At 37.2% G+C, this 22,682-nt stretch overlaps 1 protein-coding gene across 1 annotated transcript in view; it reads left to right on the top strand.

Moving 5' to 3' along the window:
• The first annotated feature begins 12,048 nt into the window (after nucleotides 1–12,048).
• LOC141397837 (phospholipid-transporting ATPase ABCA3-like) overlaps nucleotides 12,049–22,682 on the top strand; it is a 30,627-nt gene continuing 19,993 nt past the window's right edge. The window contains exons 1-3 of the mRNA XM_073974594.1: nucleotides 12,049–13,104; nucleotides 20,766–20,909; nucleotides 20,978–22,303. Of these exons, the coding sequence (XP_073830695.1) occupies nucleotides 12,127–13,104; nucleotides 20,766–20,909; nucleotides 20,978–22,303 (2,448 nt within the window). The 5' untranslated portion in view covers nucleotides 12,049–12,126. The remainder of the gene's footprint in view (nucleotides 13,105–20,765; nucleotides 20,910–20,977; nucleotides 22,304–22,682) is intronic.

Genomic DNA, 22,682 nt, shown 5'->3' with positions numbered 1-22,682 from the left:
TGGCGACCACACAAATAGTTGATGACCCAGCGTTTCAGACAAGGCCGGAGGGTAGTATTCTCGATATCCTCGAACAGCCTAGCATGGCTGACCGTATCAAACGCTTTGGTCAGATCCAGCAGTTTTGGCATCACCATTGAAATACCGTCAGGTCCAAGCGCTTTGGATGAATTTGCACCTCGGATAACATCTGCAACATCATCCGTCGTAAATAGTGGCTGTTCTTCCTCGGCTGGAAGAGGTTGCAAATGACGTAAAACACTTCTCCTCGCCCGGTCGCTTTTAGGGTGCTCGATAAATTGTCGGCAGAAATAGCCTGCGCACCTCTTCGGATCTGTCACAGCTACACCACGATGGATATGTCAGGCGAACTGTGGCAGTCCCCTCTAATCCTGGTTAATGATGTGCTTTAAAATCCCCTAGGACCAGCCGGTTATCACCTCGCAGCAGAGATCTGATGTTAGGCGAATAACGCGGGGCACAGCTATTGGCCGGCGGGATATACACATTCAGCAGTTCTATCTCGGCGGTTCCACACCTTACCGCTACCCCCATACACTCCAAGTATGGGTCCCTAGAGTCTAGCTCAGGCGAGATAGGTCTGTATTGGACAGACTGGTGCAGTAGGAATGCGAAGAACATTGTATCCATCACAACTCCGAAGACTGTAGTTGTTGTTGAGCGACTATTATATTTCGTGGACTCATAAAATTCACTATCTCATTGATCTTGGTTCAAAGACCATCGAAGTTAAACTGCAAAAATGTCACATTCTCAGGAACTGGAACAGCAATACGTGGTGTTAACGGCTGCGGCTGATACTGCTGTTGGGAAGATTGCGGGAGAGTTTCATAATCCGATCATGATGATGAAGACTCACTGGGGATCATGTTGGCCCAGCACCAAGCAATATAAACCCTGTCGTATTACTCCCTCAGGTAGGTCAGGTCTGAACAGTTCCTGAAATGCACCCATCCTTGACACCCGTTTCATCTCAGTGACACCGACCTATGGTGGATGAGACGCTGACAAACGGCGCAAAACCATGGTCCTGGATTACTCTCTATCCCGTCACGGACCAAAAGAATCCGGACCAGGCATTCTGGGACATTCCGCTCCCAAAAATAAAAATAAAGACGAACATGTAGTTGCTGAGGCGACGTCCCCTGGCCGAGAAGATGTTTCCTCGGGTCAATCCGGTGCATAGAACCGTCCGTCGCGGGATTGAGATTGACATTGAGGTCGTTGCCTGTGCTGATGATTGTACGATGTTGGTGTGGGTATATACCCTAATGTCATTTGTAAAAGGCTGAACTCCTATTTAATGGATCTGTTCACCACATAGACTAGATATTTAGATGGAATGATGTTTGGTATTGAAAATGGGTAAACTTGCTCGAACAGAACGGTACAGCCAAATTTTCAGCCACATCACCCAACCAAAATTACTGAATTTTGGTTTCAATATAATTTTTGGTTGAGAGTACATTCGGCTTGTTTTACTTGTTTTCTAAGCTAAAGTAGAATCTAACATTGGTCTGTTTGTACTTATCTTAACCATTAAAAGAAACCTCATTTATTATGCTCGAAAAATCATTTAGAAGTCCTCGTTTATTATCCTCAAAAAATCATTTTAAAAATCCACTTTATTATCCTCTAAAATATATTTCAAATATGTTTGTTGTGGAACCAAAGATTAGTGCTTGAAAAACATTTTGAACATTTATAGCCTTTTAATATTAACATTCTTTATGAGGATTTGTTAGACGTATACGCAATGAAATTTACATTTGAAACCAAGTGGGTTTATTAAATCCGGTTATATATAAATGTACTATTACATCTACATGCTTTATACAGCACATTAACATTGCCGGAGCTTTAACTTTACATCATATAAAGCTTTTCAATACATGTTGAAACAAAACATTTATATATCTCATCTGTTAATAACATAAACTCAGCTACAATCATTCGACAAAAATTATTGCAATGGGAACATTACATATGTATGTGTAATGGTTATTGATTATCCCTCTAATGAAAGATAAGTTTTAATGGTTCACCATTATTAACGTTCCTGGAGTTAGTGGGAACCTAAAAATATACATAGGTGAGGATAAAGCTTAGCTAAAATGTACCCTAGAAATCGAAGTAAACAGACCACCGACGTAGCCAAGGGAGGGAGGGCGTCAAAGACAAAAATAATCTCTAATGACACAACCCCCAAAAAGTGAGGTATTTTAGGAGATTTTGACTCAGTATGAAACAAATATTAATTAAGAGTCTAAAAGTTTAACAAATAATTTCTACCTATAATATCTAATTTTGTAACGTCGTTTTCTTAACAAAGTATTTTACTTAGATATCTAGTTTGTTCTGGGACTTATAATGAAATTTTGTGTAGAATATTTCTTCTTTTAACAACTTTCGTCTAGAACTAAATTTCATGTTGCTTTCATGCATCAACTCGAAAAAAGGAACAAAACAAATTTATTCAAAAAATCGTTAGAAATTTTGTTGGCAAATTTGATGTATATATTTTCTTGATATATTTTTCAAACATATAGTTCATTTATTCGGCGACTTATATTGAAATTTGATGGAGATTATTTTTGTCTTTGACGTCGTCTATCTAGAATGAAGTTCTGTGGGACAAAACTTAATCAATCCAGATAAAGTACAACATTAGGTACGACTTAGAGTTTTGGTGTATCCGAGGACCTACAGTTAAATGTTAAGACAAATAATTTTGTAGAATATTCTGATCTGATACGATCACATTTTAAAGGAGTTTTTAAACGTTTTTGGAAAAAGAGACCAAAAAGACCTCTTTAATAACTCGCATGAGGGTTAATTTTTTTCATAAAATGATACCCAGCATTTTTGTAAGTAATATTGCCAAAGACACTTTATACCTAAAATGCAACGATTCCAAGGAATCTGATGTCAAATATTTCAAAAACTGTAGAAATTGACGGAACTTGTCACGCTTATGTATTTAGGTTACTTCCCGACGTAAACTTTCAAAACGCCGATACACGTGTCTTCTTTTTTCGGTCCTTTAATTTGTTGTGTTATACAGTAATTATTTGTTGTGTTGTACAGTAGAGTTGTATAGTTCCGGAACGAACTAGTTCCAAGGAACTATTCCGGACAAGGAACTATTGGAACTATATCCGGCTCTTCAGTTTATATAGTTCCTTTAGTTCATATAGTTCCAGCCATTTTCTTTCTTCGATCTTTCACGTTCGGTTCCTTCATCATTAAGATGCGGTCACATTGTTAAATAAACGTAAATCACATCCTCTTTACATCGCTGCAATTTGTTTATTTTTATGTCAATTCATCCACCAAAAGATGAAAACAAAAAGAAAGAAAAAGATTCGTTAAACTACTTCATTCTCGGAACTATTTGGAATGAAGGAAATATAAAGAACGAGGAACGAGAAAGATGCATTGAACTATATCGGTCTCGGAACTATTTGGAACGAAGGAAATAGAAAGAACGATGAAAGAGAAAGATTCATTGAACTATATCGCTCTCGGAACTATTTGGAACTATGGAACTATATTAAGGAACCGCTCCAGGAACTATATTGCCCAACTCTATTGTACAGTGTTATTAGCATAAAGGATGTGAAGCCATGACTACTGAGGTCGTAAGCTTACACTGGTATAATTACTACAGTCCCTGACATAATTACTTTGACAAAATCTATATTTGTCTTAAAAGGCATATAATTATTGTCAGCATTCATAAACGAGATATTGACAGCATAGGACTTTTCTTCGACCTCTCAGCTAAATAAAAAATAATGGATCAAAAAAATGCCAGTTAAATTTCTGATTAGGTAGGCGGATGTTTAAATAGAGAGGCAAAAGCAAAACGGCATAAGTATTTTGACACGTCATAATTGTGTTACTTTTGGTACTTAATCGTACCTTTTGGTACCAAAATTAATTGCTTTAGCTAAGTTATTAACATTTAAGTAAAATGTACTTGACAGTCATACCCCCATTATTATAATTATTGTTTTGTTAAAGTTTGGATTTACCGAACAGATTTGTAGCGTTCCGGTTAACTTAAAGTTAAAAGTGATGATTGAATTCCAAGGAGGAGCTCCTTGTCATTAACTTTCAATGTGAAAATTATATTTTTAATGCCTCCAAATTAGTTTATTTTACATTTTTAAATCCATCAGATAGTAAAAGAACACATGTAATAATGGCCCATAGATTTAAAATTCAAATAGGAAATGCTGGTGTCAAAAGTTGTAACTAAATTTAAAATTACAGTTTCGGTGATAAATGTAGCTAATGATTAGATATTGCTGCAGTTACCTGTTTGTTTTGTAACGAATATATATCAAAATACTGAAAACGCTGTAAATATGCACGATCTAGGCAGATAATTTGAAATTACAGACGTTACTCTCCGGTTAACAGAGCAGAATTACAAATCGTATCTTACTTATGCACACAAATCCTCATCTTCTGAGCAGTTTTGATGTCAAGACAAGAACTCTGTTAAGACTAGAACCTCTAGATATTAGAAAAAAATTAATTTGAAATCATATTTTGCTATTCCACTCGGTTAATAAGGCATAGCTATAAAAATTGTTAAATAGATTTTTAATAAAAATCATATTCCCCCCACACTCATTGTGGCAGAGCATATTGTGGACTGATAAAATTATATTTGAACATAATTCATCTTAAAATACAATTTTCGCTAAGCTTGAGTCAAAAAACCGCTAAAAAGTTGGGTATCTTTGTGAAAAAATGTCCTTCTGATTTTATTTCCATGCCAAAATGCCTGGGAGCAGAATAGTCTGATCCACCGTTTAAAATACTGCGATATATAATTTTTATCGTTAATGTTGTGCACTATAATGAATATATTGGCCCTTTGAACGATCTTTCATAGCAACATGTTAGTAAACTGATCGAAATTTTATGTATTCATTTGGAGAACACTGCTACTACTGTAAGGCTGAATTTTGTGGAACACGTATTTCGGGTTCAAACTTAAAGTTATTTCTTTCACAAATCACATTTGTAAGAAAATAATGTTCTTACTCTCATAAAAAAGTCGAAATCCGCAAAATATTCCGACATAATGTGAGAAAGCCATCGAAAATGTTGTTTAATGATAAATCTCTTGAATATCCCTATAACTTGAAATATGGATCCGTAAATGGTCCATAATGGTACAGAGGTGTGTGTGAAATATATTATTTTTAGCATAACTGATAAAACAGTTTAACTACATCTACGATACTGGTATGTATATACCCACAGGATTGGCTAAAATCCACCTTCATAACAATACCAAAAAAACACCATGCCAAAAAATGCAATGACTATCGTCTCATTAGTTTAATGAGTCAGGCTCTTAAAATTTTTCTTAAAATTATCCAGAAGAGAATATATGAGAAATGTGAAACGGAAACGGGAGAAACTCAATTTGGTTTTAAGGAAGGAAAGGGAACCCGTGAGTCTTTATTCTGCATACAAATACTCGTTCAAAAATGTAGAAATGTCCACAAAGACGTATTTTTATGCTTTATAGATTACGAAAAAGCATTCGACACTGTGCAGCATGATAAGCTCATGGAAATCCTCACAGCAATTGGAATCGATGAGAAAGAGATAAGGTGTATTAAAAGCTTGTACTGACACCAGACTGCCCAAGTCAACATAAATGGAGATTTAACTGAAGATGTAGCAATATCTAAAGGAGTTCGACAAGGATGCATTTTATCCACACTACTCTTCAATATTTACTCCCAAAAAATTTTTCACGAAGCAGTAGATGGCATCCAAGAAGGTATATTGATAAACAACAATTACCTAAATAATATCAGATATTCTGATGACACTACATTAATATCCGACAGCATATCAGGCCTACAAAATCTTGTTGATAGACTAACATCAAGTAGTGAGTTGTATGGGCTAAAAATAAATACCCTCAAAACAAAACTTATGATAACACTATGCAACACTGAAAATGCAAACAATGGCAAGAAATGGCAAGAGATGCATTCCATAAATATAAAAAAGTCCTAATAAGCCATGATATAAATGTTGCAACAAAATCTCGTTTCATAAAAGCGTATATATGGCCAGTCTTGTTATATTCAGTCGAAGTGTGGACGTTAAAAGCGGCAGCTATCAAACGACTCGAAGCATTTGAGATGTGGGTGTACCGTCGAGCACTAAAAATACCATGGGTCCTGCATGTATCAAATATTAAAGTATTGCGAAGAATGAATACAACAAGAGAATTATTAAACAACATAAAGAAACGGGAAACGGCATATCTAGGGCACATTATGTGAAACCGTAAATACATCATTCTCCAGGAAATACTGCAAGCAAACATAGAAGGAAGACGTACCAGAGGAAGAAACGAGATGTCATGGATTTAAAATATCCAACAATGGACAGAATTCCAGAACGCCGAATATTTAATAAGCATAGCGAGAAATAAAGATATATTTTCCTATTTTGTTAATAATTTATAAAAACATAAATATGTAATTTTTTTGACAATTGTAATATGATCGCTAACATTCGAAAATCGAAGAAGCAATAAAAAAGAAGAAGATAAAAATCAGAAATATATGTACATAAGACATGTTTAATTGTTGATGTCGAAAAATAAATAGAACAATTTTGTCAAAATACTTATGCCAACTAATGAAAGTTTATTTCCATTACAAAAGTGCAAGCTCACATTTGAGTTGATAAAATTTATTAATTATTTTAAGTACTCTTGTAAAGGATTAGCCAGAATAACTTTTCATATTTTTGCAGAAGACTAATCCGGTAAAAAACCAAACACATCATTTTTTCAAACTTGTTAAAATAATTATGCCAGGCACTGTAATTATCCAGAGAGGTCTTTAGCTGCACATCTCTAAAAACGTTTGAAATGCTCTGTGAAAGGTTACCGAAAGTGTGGATCGATATGACCCAAAATTTGGACAAAATATCACGAAGGCCAAATTTTGGACCGAATTGGTTGATCTGTTCGAGAGCTACCGTGCTCTCCAGGCAGCCACCAAGCAGACGAACGGACATAGCTTAGTCGACTCCAAGTTTCTGAAAGAGATTTCTTCCAAACACACTTTGGTCCTTAAACCAGTATTTCGATGAGCTACTTTTTGGCTAAAGTCTGAGAGTATAAAAAATGCAGATTGGGAAAAATTGTGTTGACAATTGCGACAGAGTTTGTCACTTGGATAGATGGATAGACGCACTATTGCTCAGCATAAGTTCTCTATCAAAAAAAAAAAACACTATCGGCCTTCCGAAGTTCTTTGTGATAAGATCTACGATTGGGCACCAAAATATATTCAGGGAAATAACTACAATTGGTTTCTTTATGACAAGAACAACGATTGGACACCTGAATTTCGGAAATTGAAAGATTGATCATTTTGGGACACCGCAGCGTGATTAACAGACAAAGAAGACACGTGTCTCGGCGTTTTTTATTTATATAACTCTTAAATTCTACCCGTAAATATAAAAATACTACGTTCACTCTACATAAATCAATTCACTACTAATACAAATTTCTTTCCATAAATTACTCAATAAAATAGGAGTGGAATATTGAAGCCGTGATTTTAAAATTTTGTGAAGTAGGAAACAAAGGAAAGAATCTCAACATTCCATGTAAAAAAATTAAATGTTAAGATGTTTCTAAGGTTTTCCGATTGTATTCTCTTTCCTTTGGTTTTACTGAAGTGATATCACCGAATTACATAAAAATCACTGTAGTTGTGAGTTATTTTGTAAATGATACGCCCAGAAATATATGCGATTATTAATATATCCATTGTTTTACACATATATTAAATCTAATATGTTGTCCAAAACTTTCTAAAAACATGTGCCATTTTAATTAAAAATAGTAATGACAATTATTTCATCAGTAATATAAGTCTGAAATAAGGTTTAAATAAGGTTTAAATCATTGCTAAATAAGAAATTTTCGCTGACATGAACTTTCAAAATTTTGGTAAGATGGGCCCACCGAAATGAAATCCTGGCTACGTCCCTGAAACAGAAATATTGCAATTAGATTTGTAATGACCATTTAGGATTCTTCCTTTTCCAGCTTAATCTGACCCTATCCAAGTGGCTGATTCAATTGGTTGTAAACCAAAAGCATGCTGGAGTTAGTTAATTAGATTTGGTACGGCAGTGTTTCATGCGTGCCCGTACCGCATGATGGGCAGATATTTTGCAATGTGTCATCAATCCTTACCTCATAGGAATTTCGACGGCTGCACCATCCCGAACGTAGTTGAGCCAAAACTACTCTGATTTGCTGTAACAACTGACGTGCTTTAGCTGCGATAAATGGGAGATGCATTCCGAATACCGCACTCACATTATTGTTGTTTATGGTATATGCGACTGCATCCATGTGAATGCTATCCAAATCTAGGGGCTCTCTCTTATATAGGTGGACGGTAACACACGAGCAAATACTGCAACGATAACATGGACTTCATAGGCATATGGTCCCCTGATGACATGAGGAGGCACCCTGTTGCAGTTCTCATGGCGACTTACTGACAAGTTTGAATACCCTTCCATCGTTTTGCACTTATGTTTGCGGACCATACTGGTGCCGCATGGATTACCAAAGATTGAGCTATCACGTTATACGTGATTGTCTGCAACTCATGTATTGATAACTAGGGACTTGAGGACCTTGTTCTTTAATCTCAGCTTGGCATAGAATGCTGTGTCATGCCTGGACGACGTGAAAATATTGTCGAATGCTACACCAAGAATCTTGGGGAGTTAGTGGTGAGAATTCTGCTGGCATCGACCAGGTCATCCAAATCTGTGGTCATTTCCGCAGTCCAAGTGGTGTCAAAAATGATATTAGGGAAGGTACCTATCGCCTATATCGTACAATCATCCGCATACATAGTGATCTCGATGCAGTCTGGAGGGGGTGGAGTACAAGAAAGGTAGAGGTTAAACAGTTCCGGATCTGTTCCATATTGGAAACACTCTGTTTCACTCTAATTCTACACAAGGAGCTTAGTCTGTTCGATGTCCTCCAATAGCGTGGAGTTATTGACAGTTCTGATAAGTCGAACGCCACTACCAAAAGATCGAATACAGAATACAATTTTCTGACGCTGTGGAAGAGTTAAGCTTGAAGAGTCTTTGCTACGGGCGACAATAGCAAAACTGGCCTGAAAGATACAGCTTTCCTTTCCTAGTAGTGAGACACCCTACCCATTTTCTAGACCTTGTTATTGTAGCAGCATAGAAACCTACGTAGAAGCATAGGTTTGATGCTGGATTGGCAGCCGCTGGACTAAACCCTATGGTTTCAGATCAATCCGGTACCAAAGAACCCGCTGCCGTGGGATTGTTTTCCAAACCTTGGGCGCGATACGGGTGGCTAGCGACAGGTTATAACTTTCGTTAGATACTCAACTCCCTGCTCATCCATCATTACCATGGAGATACCGTCCGGGACTAACGCTTTGGTGCATATAATTTTGCTGATGACATTTGCAAATTATAAATTGTAAATTGTGGAGGTTGCTCCTGGGCAGGAAGAGATCTAATGAGAATTAGTAATATTCTCTTCGCTTTTCGCTAATATGCACACCTCTTCGGATCAGTCAGAGTAACGTCACTAAACGTGACTGAGATCCTATCTTCCTGTTTTCTGGGTTCGAGATTTAACTTACAATTCGCTAATTCCAGCCACTCGTTCCGCTTGTGCTTACTAGAGTAGTTTTAAAAAATCGATGTCGATGGCACCCTCCTAAAATGTTTAGTTTTGTTAAAAATTAAGATTGCCAAAGTTTGAGCTCAATCGGAATATGTTAACACGTGACACTGGGGCCTCAAAGTTCCCATGGGCCCTTTATATAGCTAATTTTAAAATCTGACCCGATTTTAAAAATTTTTTGTACGATTACTTTTAGGCCCCAGTGGAACGTGTTAACATATTCCGGTTGAGCTCAAACTTTGGCAATCTTAATTTTAAACAAAACTAAACATTTTAGGAGGGTGCCATCGACATCGATTTTTTAAAACTACTCTAGTAAGCACAAGCGGAACGAGTGGCTGGAATTAGCGAATTGTAAGTTAAATCTCGAACCCAGAAAACAGGAAGATAGGATCTCAGTCACGTTTAGTGACGTTACTCTGACTGATCCGAAGAGGTGTGCATATTAGCGAAAAGCGAAGAGAATAGTACTAATTCTCATTAGATCTCTTCCTGCCCAGGAGCAACCTCCACAATTTACAATTTATAATTTGCAAATGTCATCAGCAAAATTATATGCACTAAACTAAATACTTTAGGATGGTGCCGCATAAAAAAATTCGACATCGATTTTTTCCCATTGAGTTAAAACCAGTCTAGTGCTTACCCGACCAACCTTTTAACTTTCAGTGTCACCTCCCTAACTCTTGGTTACTAGGGTTGGTTCGACTTAGCTCATCACTCTCATTGGCCAGTCATCCTTTCTGCTGGGCAAATTAGCTTCCCCAAGATTAATGAAAGCACTGGGTTCAGTGGTGATGAAGTCGGGTGGTCTACTTATGGAGACGGTTATAGGGGAATGGTCTGACCACATACACGAGTTGCCTGGTACCATCATTTGTCAGAACAGGTAACACTATGGTTATGTCTGGCGAACTATGGCACTCTCCGCTAATTCTGGTAGGGGCGTCTTCATCTACCGTGCAAAACGCTATAAGTGTGCTCAGTCAGCGCTATAACCCTCTGGTCAATAACTAAGGCGTATTAGTCTCGTGTTTTAATGACGATGACTCACAGGGGGTTGCGTTTTCGCAGCAGGCAGCTGTACTGCCGTAGTCCGTAGACCCACTCCCGACATCTATTACATCTCACCAAAGATAGAGTGTGGTGGATGCGGATGTGACAAACCGAACACATCTAGAAAAATTATGCAATTACAAACATACATATATGCACTGAGGTGGCAGCCACTGGCGGGAACGCTGATGTTGTGTGATTCCGTGTCAATCCGGTGTCGAAAAACCTGCTGCCGTGGGATTGAGTTTTTGTTTATGTCTGGGAAACTATGGCACTCTCCGCTAATTCTGGCCGTACAATACTTACAGCTGTCAATCTACTCAGCCCGCGCTTGAATGTCATACAGTCGTTTATGACCTTCCAAAAGTGGACTAATGTTGGGCCTACTCCTCTACCTCGGCAGTACTACCCTGACTGCTGACAACGGCTTATTAGAGACAGACTCTAAACAGACTCGTGCAACAGGAAATCTAGCCCCCCACCTCTACTTCTGTGGCGATTCCTCCACAGTACTTTATAATCATCACAATGTTAAAAGATACAGTTGTTGCTGAGCTTGGATTCCTGCAACGCCCCTACCATGATATTCTTCTGACTCAAAAAGTCCATTATTTCCTCTTACCTCGGAGTCCATTGCAATCAATTTCAAGGAATTGGAACAGCAACGACTGGTTTTAAGTGTTGCATGAACTGTTGCTGCTGGGGGTACTGAGGAAGAGTCTCGTATTCTGATTACGATGAATCACTGGGGTTTGTGTTCTCGCAGCAACAAAGTCCCTCACATGCACGAGTCCAGAGAAAACTGTCAGATGTACTTACTCCCGACAATGTAATACATGTCACCGAAGTGTGAGCGTGGTTGATTCGGATGTGACAAATCGAACACATCTAGAAAAACGATACAACGGCGAGAACGCTGATGTAGTGTGGTTTCGTGGCAACCCGATACAGTAGAACCGCCGCCGTTTTAGTGATTTTTCGATTTCGATTAGTTGATAATTTTTCCGTAGTTACAGAATCGCACTACAAACGTATGACGTCTTTGGCTGGAATGAGTCGATACGTCACTTATTCATCATCTCAAGGATTTCGTTGAAATCCTGAAATTTCCCACAAAATCATTAATTTCTGCAGAAATGTTTAGTATCTGGCTTCGGAGTATGGGTATGAACGGCTTTGTTTTTTTTTTTTTTTTTTCTTCAAAAGAGTCTTTTGACATTTTTCTTTTCATTCGAAAAATATTGTCAATTGTCAACAATTCAAACTGATACCAGCCGTCTCCAATGGAAGACAATTCAAGCGAAAACCTAGACAGCCAAAGACCATCTAGCCGCAACAGTGGACCAGCAAACTATAACAGTGAATGGGATAAATTTACTCTTCTTTATTGGAAAAATATACGATTGCTATGGACAAATTGGCATCATTTTGTAATTTCTTTAATATCACCAATAATATTCTGCACAGTATTGGTTTCTTTGAGATGTTCTTTGGATATTAGTAAACAACCGATTGAAACTTATCCCATGTTGGATCTTAATAAATACTGGAGAAATCTTTTAAATCTGATTGATGGACGTAAAGAATATATGCAACAAACTGTGGAGGGATTTCAGAATAACCCGTTTGTGCCACAACTAATTGTGGGATTTGCACCAAAACTCCTGGGTTTTGAAAATATTATGAAGCGAGCCATTAATAAACATCTACGAGATGTGGAATTGAAGGCCTTCGAAACTTGCCATGAACTACGTTCTGCTATCATAAATGAAAACCTCTTGGCTGGGGTTTGCTTTCGAACATCTCAAGACCATGAATTCACGCGCGAATTACATGAAGATGTCAGTTCTGATGGCTTGCATAAAATGATCAATGGTTTATATCCGAATTTCTTGAAATATAATTTAATCTTTCCATATGCCTGTCGGGTCTATCATGACACCTTTATCGGCATTAGCTGGCATACAAATTCCCTTTATCATTTTATTAATCGTACAGCTCAAAGAAATATTGGCCTTGTCGATGGTGGATATGTTGGATATATTCGTGAAGGTTTTGCCCCTTTGCAAAATGCCATTTCCATGTCATATTTGGAGTTAATTGGTGAAGTGCTGACACCTGACTTCAATATACCGTCAATTTATATGAAGCGTTACCCTTCGAAAGAATTTCTAAAGGATGATGTTGTCGAAAGTATTGATTTCAGTATGTCACTTATGTTGGTATTGGGCAATTATTATCCGGTTTTAATATTTGTGTCGGTAAGTGATTATAATTAATCGTTGTGTTGTTTAGATAATACATACACAGTTAGGAGCATTAAGTTTATACTCTTCATAATAAGACACTTGAAACATATGTTAGGGATTTATACGAAGATCAAGTTAAACTATTATGTTGGTTTCTTCAAATGTTAGAGGGACCATGTGGGATAATAAAAGAAGATTTTATACCCTCTGACTTTATGCTAATACGGGTGTATACACTTTGAGACGCTGTAGATGTGCCTCATCGAAAAGTTAATAATGTTTGAACGTTTGATCCGTTTCAGTCGATTTAGCCATACATCTGCCAACCTGGTTGGCTGGAGCACACGATACCGCTCGTACGGATTAACTGATTTGGTCCAAACTTCGCCACTCGTAATATTTTGTCCAAACATAGATAAAGTTCGAAGATCGACCACATCGAGATCTCTCTGTCAAAACTTTGCAAAACTAGTGCGCACGATAACTCTCATAGGGAGGATCCAATTTGCTCAATAACTTACACATCGTAATATTTCAACCAGGCATAAAATAGATTCGAATGTGCCCTATACACTGTGCAACATTTTTAAAGTGATCTTGTGCAAACAGTTCGAACTGAGGATTTTTTGAAAGTACAGACCCAAACGACAAGAAACCCTAGTTTGGTTTTGTTGTGTCAGATGCAGCTCGGATTTTATGGCCCCATCTAAACATGGTAAAATATTGATTTTTTAACGAAATTCGGGGCTATATCTCTGAAACCGATGCGAATCTTCTTCTGACTTCTGAAGCAAATTTGTAGGTAAGGACAAGAATAAAATATTTGGAGAAAAAACTACATTTATTGTCTCAAATTTTAAAATATATGCAAAAATTCCACAATTTTTAAACATTTCGCACCGTATCTCCAAAACCGTTAAGTTTTTCTGAATATTTTCTTTTGGAAGAATATTCCCTGAAATGTAATACACAACTCTTCAGATCATGTGGTTGTTGTAAAATGTCTCTATGCCGCTGTTTTCAGTACATTTTTTAAACGACGATTTAACAAAAATGTCAAAAAATCAATAATGTAGTGAAATCCGAGAATAAACTGTTGTGTGAACTGTGTTTGAAACACGTGTTGTAAAAGATATGATGCAAAATATTGCTGAAACAACATGAAGTAAGCATTTTAGAGTTTCAGAATGTTCTAAAAAATTTTTGAGAACTCCATTTGGAACATTTTTGCGAAAGGCTACTTGGTTCAACTCCCAACAGTTTAGCCGATACTGACCACAATTTCAGCAATTATGTAAAATTTTCTATATTTTATAGATTTTGATTGCCTAGATGGAGTTTTTCTTATGTGGTTTTTTCAAAAGATAAGTACTAGTTTCGTGCTACAATATTGCTAAGGACAACAAGGCCAAATTCCTATTCGTTTCTGAGATAAAGGTCTGATAAATGCAAAAAAGTGTAGATTTAGTCCGGTTTAGATGAGGCCATAAAATCCGACTGGATCAGGACAAAACCCTACTAGGGTTTTTGTAGTCTAAATACGTACTTTCAAAAAATGCATACTAGAAGTTGTTTGCATTTTCAGTGTTGCATAGTGATATTCGTGATATTCGTCCACAAGTGCAGTTTAAGGACATATCTCAACATGTTCTACTCGCGGCCCCTATAACGACGGCACACTGTTTATACCCTCCACCATAATATGGAGGGTATAAATAAATTTGTCATTCCGTTTGTAAGACATCGAAATACAGAAGTTTTTATTACTCTTAGCATGTTTGGTATTGCAAAAAGGCTATATCGGTCCACGTTTTGATATAGCCCCCATAGAACAGTACCACCCGATTTTCGATATTTTGAAGCTTTTTCGGTATTTTGAAGCTTTTGTACTTAGTCTTCGTTGGTGGTACACAACTTTCCCCCCAGAATTTTGTTGGTATTGGTCCACGCCTTCATATAGCACGATACCTCCCGATATTCGGTACTTTGAAGGTTGTGGCCCCATTATCTCACCGAAATGGATGAAATTTGGTGTGCAGTGAAATTTGTGCAGTTTACCTTAACTTTGTCGGTATAGGTCCACGCCTTCATATAGGCCCCATAGAAAGGTACATCCCGATATTCGGTATTTTGAAAGTTGTGGTCTCAATATTCCTCTGAAATGGCTGAAATTTGGTATTTTGGTATTTAGTCTTCGTTGGGGGTATTAGACTTTCCTCCCTGAATGCATCGGTATAGGTCCACGCCTTCATATAGTCCCCACAGAACGGTACCTCCCGATATTCGGTATTTTTAAGGTTGTGGCCTCATTGCCCCACCGAAATGGCTGAAATTTGGTGTACGTCTCCCTTGACGCTACTAAGCTTTCTACCTGAACTCTGTCGGTATAGGTCCACGCGTTCATATAGCCCCCATAGAAACAAACTGTGGATGGATTTCAGAATAATCCATTTGTGCCACAACTAATTGTGGGATTTGCACCAAAACTCCTGGGTTTTGAAAATATCATGAAGCGAGCCATTAATAAACATCTGCGAGATGTGGAATTGCAGGCCTTTGAAACTTGAAGCTTGAAGCTTTTTCGGTATTTTGAAGCTTTTGTACTTAGTCTTCGTTGGTGGTACACAACTTTCCCCCCAGAATTTTGTTGGTATTGGTCCACGCCTTCATATAGCACGATACCTCCCGATATTCGGTTTTTTGAACGTTGTGGCCTCAATATTCCTCTGAAATGGCTGAAATTTGGTATTTAGTCTTCTATCAGGGTATAAAACTTTCCACCAGAAATTTGTCGGTATAGGTCCACGTCTTCATATAGCCCCAATAGAATGGAACCTCCCGATTTTCAGTATTTTGAAGGTTGTGGTCTCAATACTACACCGAAATTGCAGAAATTTGGTATTTAGTCTTCGTTGAGGGTATAAAACTTTTGCAGGCCTTTGAAACTTGAAGCTTGAAGCTTTTTCGGTATTTTGAAGCTTTTGTACTTAGTCTTCGTTGGTGGTACACAACTTTCCCCCCAGAATTTTGTTGGTATTGGTCCACGCCTTCATATAGCACGATACCTCCCGATATTCGGTTTTTTGAACGTTGTGGCCTCAATATTCCTCTGAAATGGCTGAAATTTGGTATTTAGTCTTCTATCAGGGTATAAAACTTTCCACCAGAAATTTGTCGGTATAGGTCCACGTCTTCATATAGCCCCAATAGAATGGAACCTCCCGATTTTCAGTATTTTGAAGGTTGTGGTCTCAATACTACACCGAAATTGCAGAAATTTGGTATTTAGTCTTCGTTGAGGGTATAAAACTTTTGCAGGCCTTTGAAACTTGAAGCTTGAAGCTTTTTCGGTATTTTGAAGCTTTTGTACTTAGTCTTCGTTGGTGGTACACAACTTTCCCCCCAGAATTTTGTTGGTATTGGTCCACGCCTTCATATAGCACGATACCTCCCGATATTCGGTTTTTTGAACGTTGTGGCCTCAATATTCCTCTGAAATGGCTGAAATTTGGTATTTAGTCTTCTATCAGGGTATAAAACTTTCCACCAGAAATTTGTCGGTATAGGTCCACGTCTTCATATAGCCCCAATAGAATGGAACCTCCCGATTTTCAGTATTTTGAAGGTTGTGGTCTCAATACTACACCGAAATTGCAGAAATTTGGTATTTAGTCTTCGTTGAGGGTATAAAACTTTTGACCATAAATTTGTCGGTACAGGCTTCATATAGCCCCCATAGAGAGGTGGGCCATAACAAAAAAAACGAAATGGATGATATTGGGTATCTATTCTATGTTAGAGGTAAAAAGCTTTCCGACTGAAATTCGTGAGTATAGGTCCATGTTTCGATGTAGCCCTATAGAACGGTACCTCCCGATTTTCGGTATTTTGAAGGTTGTGACCTCAATACTACACCGAAATTGCCGAAATTTGGTATTTAGTCTTCGTTGAGGCTATAAAACTTTCCAGCAGAAATTTATCGGTACAGGTCCACGGCTTCATATAGCACCCATAGAGCGGTGCCTCCCGATTTTCGATATTTTGAAGGTTGTGGCCATAACAAAAAAAAAACAAAAAAACAACGAAATGGCTGATATTGGGTATTTATTCTATTTTGGAGGTAAAAACCTTTCCGACTGAAATTCGTGAGTATAGGTCCATGTCTCCATATAGCCCCCATAGAACGATACCTCCCGATTTTCGTAATTCTGAAGGTTGTGACGTTAATATCCCGCCGAAATGACTGAAATTTGTTATTTTGCCTTCCCTGGGGTCATAAAATATTCCAGAAGAGAATTATCAGTATAGGTCCACGTCTTCCTATATCCCCCATAGAAGTGTACCATCAAACCGAAATATTGGAAATTTTGATTTTCGGTACCTCCGAATTTCAGTATTTTGAAGTGTTTTGGTATTTGGTCTTCTTCATAAACGAAAGGAAACTAATTGTTCCATTTTACTTCAATACAACTCGTAGTGAAGGGTATAACAAGATCGGCCCGGACGAACTTAACGCCGTTTTTACTTGTTTTACTTCTCTATGAATCGCTGCCGGCGCCAACTAAAATGAACAATTGAGTACCTGATTTGACCGAAACTTTTCACATCATAACATTTCTTTCAAATGTAACTCAATTTCCAAGAAGATCTTTATAGGAAACATCTTTAGGTACCTTCCTCTCAGTTCCAAATTTCCGCTTAATTGCAGTTTATGGGCAGTTTGGGGATCATATGGAAATTTTTACCGAAACTCCTCTTTGTGGTCCTGTTTATGGACATGTCTACAATCCTTTTAGAATTTTTACAACAGGTAGTACTCTGAGTTAATTACCCTAAAGCTGCAAAAACCTACAGCCACCAACTAAAACGGCTCTCGAAGTGAGTCCAACATTTGGTTCAATCTCAGCACATCGTAATCTTTCTTCCGAACTTGCATCAAATTCATCCATCAAATCTGAAGATGCATCGGTCCACATCTTCCGGTACCTCCCCTATAAAAGTTCGAACATCCTATTTTATGGTGCCTATATCTAACTATGTATGTTGACTCCTAATTCGGTTAAAAATTGTAGCTAGAATCCTCAAAATACCGAAAATCGGCACATAACGTGGGAACTTCAAATGTCATTAACAGCTAGTTCGGAGGTATGTGGGCTATACGAAAATATGAACTTAAATGAACAATTTTTGTTGCAGAATTTTTCTTGGCTTTTAAATTTCAAATTACAGAAAGTTCGTCCAAAAAATAAATCTACGGTACGGAAAATCGGGAGGCTAGTTTTGGGGCTATACCAAAACATGGACCTACGTGGTTAAACATTCTAAGTAAAATCCTCAAAGTACCGAAAATCGGGAAGTATCGTTATATTGGGGCTATGTTGAAAATTGTTGATGCAGATGTGTGGTGACCACTACAACCTTCAAATGTCAAATTACAGTTACTTCGGTTAAAAATTGCAGCTAAAATTGCCAATTACTGAAAATTGAGAGGTACCGTTATATGGGTGCTATATCCGAACATGTACCTATGTTGACAATTTTTTATGGAGAGGTTTTGTGACCACTAAGAACTTCAAATGTCAAATTACTGCTAGTTCGGTTTAATATTGTAGCTAAAATCATCAAATTGCTGAAAATCGGGAGATACTTATATGGAAGCCTTTTCTATACATCGACCTTTCTTGACAATTTTTGGTGGAGAGTTGTGGTGACCACTAAGAATTTCAAATGTCAAATGTTCAAATTACAGATAATTCGGTAAAAACTTGTAGGTAAAATTCTCAAAATACCAAAAATCCGATATATGGGGATACCGAAATCCGTTATGCCAAGGTACCGTTATATGGGGCTATACCAAAACATGGACATACGTTCATAATTATTTCGAATATAAGTTTTTTGGTCACTAAGAAATAAATATCAATTTATAGCTAATTCGGTCAAGAAATGTGAATTTAAACGTCAAAATACCTGAAGTCAAAATACCGTTATATGGGGGCTATACCAAAACGTGGACCTATGTGCACAACTTTTGTTATATAAGTTTATTTACAATTAAGAACCCTAAATGTCAAATTATAGCTTAATCGACCTGAAAATGTAGCTAAAAACGTCAAAATACCGTAAATCGGGGGTACCGTTATATGGGGGCTATACCAAAACGTGGACCGATATAGCCCATCATCGAACTTGACCTGCCTGCAAACAAAAGACGCATTTTCCCAAAATTTCAGACAATTTTGGTGGAGAGGTGTGGTGACCACTAAGAACTTAAAAATATCAAATTTTCAAATTACAGCTAATTCGGTTAAAACTTGTTGTAAAAATCTCAAAATACCGAAAATCAGGAGGTACTGTTATATGGGGCTAAACAAAAACATGTTCCTATGTTCATATTTGTTCGAATATAAGAACACTAAATATCAAATTATAGCTAATTCGGTCTAGAAATGCGACTTAAATCGTCAAAATACCTGAAATCGGGCGGTAACGTTATATAGGGGCTATTCCAAAACATTGATCTACGTCCACTAATTTTGTTATATAAGTTTATTGACACTTAAGAACCCTAAATGTCAATTTATAGCTAAATCGGTTTGAAAATGTAGCTAAAAACGTCAAAATACCGTAAATCGGTGGTACAGTTATATAGGGGCTATACCAAAACGTGGACCTATGTCCACAAATTTTATTATACAAGTTTATTGACACTTAAGAACCCTAAATGTCACATTATAGATAAATCGGTCTGAAATTGTGGCTAAAAACGTCAATATACCGTAAATCGGGGGGCACCGTTATATGGGGGCTATACCAAAACGTGGACCTATGTCCACAAGTTTTGTTATATATGTTTATTGACACTTAAGAACCCTAAATGTCAAATTATAGCTAAATCGGTCTGAAAATATAGCTAAAAACGGCAAAATACCGTAAATCGGGGGGTACCGTTATATGGGGGCTATACCAAAACGTGGATCGATATAGCCCATCATCGCAAAATAAATTTGAAAAAATATTTTCTCTTACAAAAATTTTATAATTTCCCTCAGTATATGTACATACATATGTATATATATATATATATATATATATATATATATATATATATTTTTTTTTTGTTTTTGCTATAATATGCAAACCGCTAAACAGATGTTTAGATTACGTACATATTTTTAAAATATTTTTCCGATGCATAAACAGCTTAAATTTTATTTAAAGAAGTTGCAAGCAAGCAATTTTTTGAATTCTTTCTTAATTTCCGCGAAAACTTAAAACTTTTTCACTAAAGTTATGGGACCTCAGTAAAAATATAGTATGTAGGAAGCCATAAATTAACACTGTTTCTCAATATAATGAATAGCGTTTTTATAAGATTTGTTCTAATAATCAGAATTGAAACCGCCATAACTTTTGCGCGCAACAACAAAAATTAGTATCTCGAACAGATTTAAGAATGGGATTTTTCCCAATCTATGTACCAAAAATCTTTCATGTAGCTTAAAAAAAATGTTTAATTTTTTTTTTTTTTTTTTTTGGAAAACTAAAAAACAAACAATATCTCTGTCAGCAAAGCCGACTGATACTTTTTTACTTGTTTTTTTTTCTAACGTAGTAGCAGGGTTAAGGAGATCCTACTTTTATCAACTAATTTCTTTACTTCTTTCTTTAAGAACATTGTGCAAGAAAAAGAAAACAAATTGAAAACTTATTCTCGTATAATGGGCATTGCGAACTACATACATTTTCTGGGTTGGCTAGCCGATGCATTTCTAAGATCCATGATAAGCAGTTTAGTGCTGGTAACATTGCTCAAGGTATAGGTATCAAATAAGTCTCTATCAAACTCATAAACACATAAAACTCTCTCTTTAAATTATTTCAGATCAAATGGTCCAATGGTGTTGCCATACTGGATCAAAGTGGTTTCTTTGCCCTGCTTACGGTTGTGTCTATCTACAACATGGCTGGCATTTGTTTTGTACTAATGGTGTCTTCGTTTTATAAGAAAACTCTTAGTGCCGTGGCTGGTACAGCAATTCTTTGGTTTGCCACTTTTGTTCCCTACATCCTGTCGTTGAATTCCTTAAGGGTAAATGTGTGGGAAATGAATTTCTTTGTCATGGTCTTTCATAATACCGCCCTGGGTTATACTTTGGAGAATATCATTGAATTTGAATTATTTGGTCATGGTTTTGATTTTGAGCTGTTGTTTGATACCCGACCTTTGGATAATACCCTATCGACCGCGTATTATTTGGGCATAATGTTGATGCAATGTTGCATTTATGCCTGCGTTAGCCTTTATGTGGAGGAAATAATGCCGGGAAATTTTGGTTTGGCCAAACGTTGGAATTTCTTGTTTACCTTTCGCAAGCATGGCAGTTTCTTTTTGAGTCTACGGTCAACACGACAATGGCGTAGAAGTGGCAGTAGTGGTGGCAGCGGTGGAAGTGTATTGGCTCATTCGGGTAGCAGATCCACAGCATTTGTTTATGAAATTGCGGGAGCAAGAAATCCCACCTTGGTTGATATACAAAGTGTATGCAAATCCTATGGAGAAGAGGAGGTGGTGTTGAACAACATTAATCTGCAATTGCATAATAATGAAATCACTATACTGCTGGGCCATAATGGATCGGGAAAATCTGTGCTCTTGTCCATAATAAGTGGCCTAGTACCATTGACATCGGGTTCTATTACCATTAATGGCTTTGATGTTATTAAAGATCAACGTTATGCCTTTGCCTCACTTGGCCTTAGCATGGGTGACTCGGTGCTATATTCAGATTTAACCGTGGAAGATCAATTGCGATTTTGTTCATATCTCAAGGGTATGGAGTCGCTGCAAGTTGAAAAGGAAGTGGAGAGATATTTGAAGGCCACCAAACTTAAAGATTATCGTATGCAGGTGACAAGCACCCTGCCTCAAGGTATAAGACAACAATTGGCAATTTGTTGTGCCCTGACCGGACAAAGTAGAGTTGTTTTAATGGATTCACCCATGGCCCATATGGATCTGCCAAGTTGCAATATGATGTGGAAGTTGTTGGATGAAGAAAAAATCAATCGTTCCATATTTATAGCTACCAACAATTCGCATTTTCTTGATAATGTTGGTGATCGGTTAGTTATCATATCGAATGGCAAGCTACAATGTGATGGTACTCCAAGCTTTATTAAGAAAATGTATGGACAGGGATATCGTTTGGTAAGTGATAATTATCTGAATCGTGTGACAAGTCAAAGGCATAGACTAGTGGAGACAAAGTCGGAGAAGTGGGTATGGCGAGGTTTTGTTTAAATTGTGCAGAGCTATGTGTAAGTTTTCAGCAGTGACGAGCACAGATATAAGTTTTCGGATGTTTTCCGAACTGAGGTTCATACAATTCTTTCTAAATTTTTTCCACCGATTTGGAGAAAAGAATTGCTAACTGAGCTAGCTCCCCTAGGAAAATAAGGGCACATTTCCTCAAGTTTTCTCATATGTGTCAAGCTCAACAAAGTCAGTAAGCTCTACGCAAAGAAAACAGTAAGGTTTTGGCAGGACGTACCTTGTTGTAAGGTATCGAAGTCAATCTGACAGGCAA

The sequence above is a fragment of the Musca autumnalis genome, unplaced genomic scaffold, assembly GCF_047663935.1.
Source record: "Musca autumnalis isolate F117 unplaced genomic scaffold, ASM4766393v1 scaffold_3, whole genome shotgun sequence".
Lineage (NCBI taxonomy): Eukaryota > Metazoa > Arthropoda > Insecta > Diptera > Muscidae > Musca > Musca autumnalis.
This window is presented reverse-complemented; position numbering and strand designations above follow the sequence as displayed.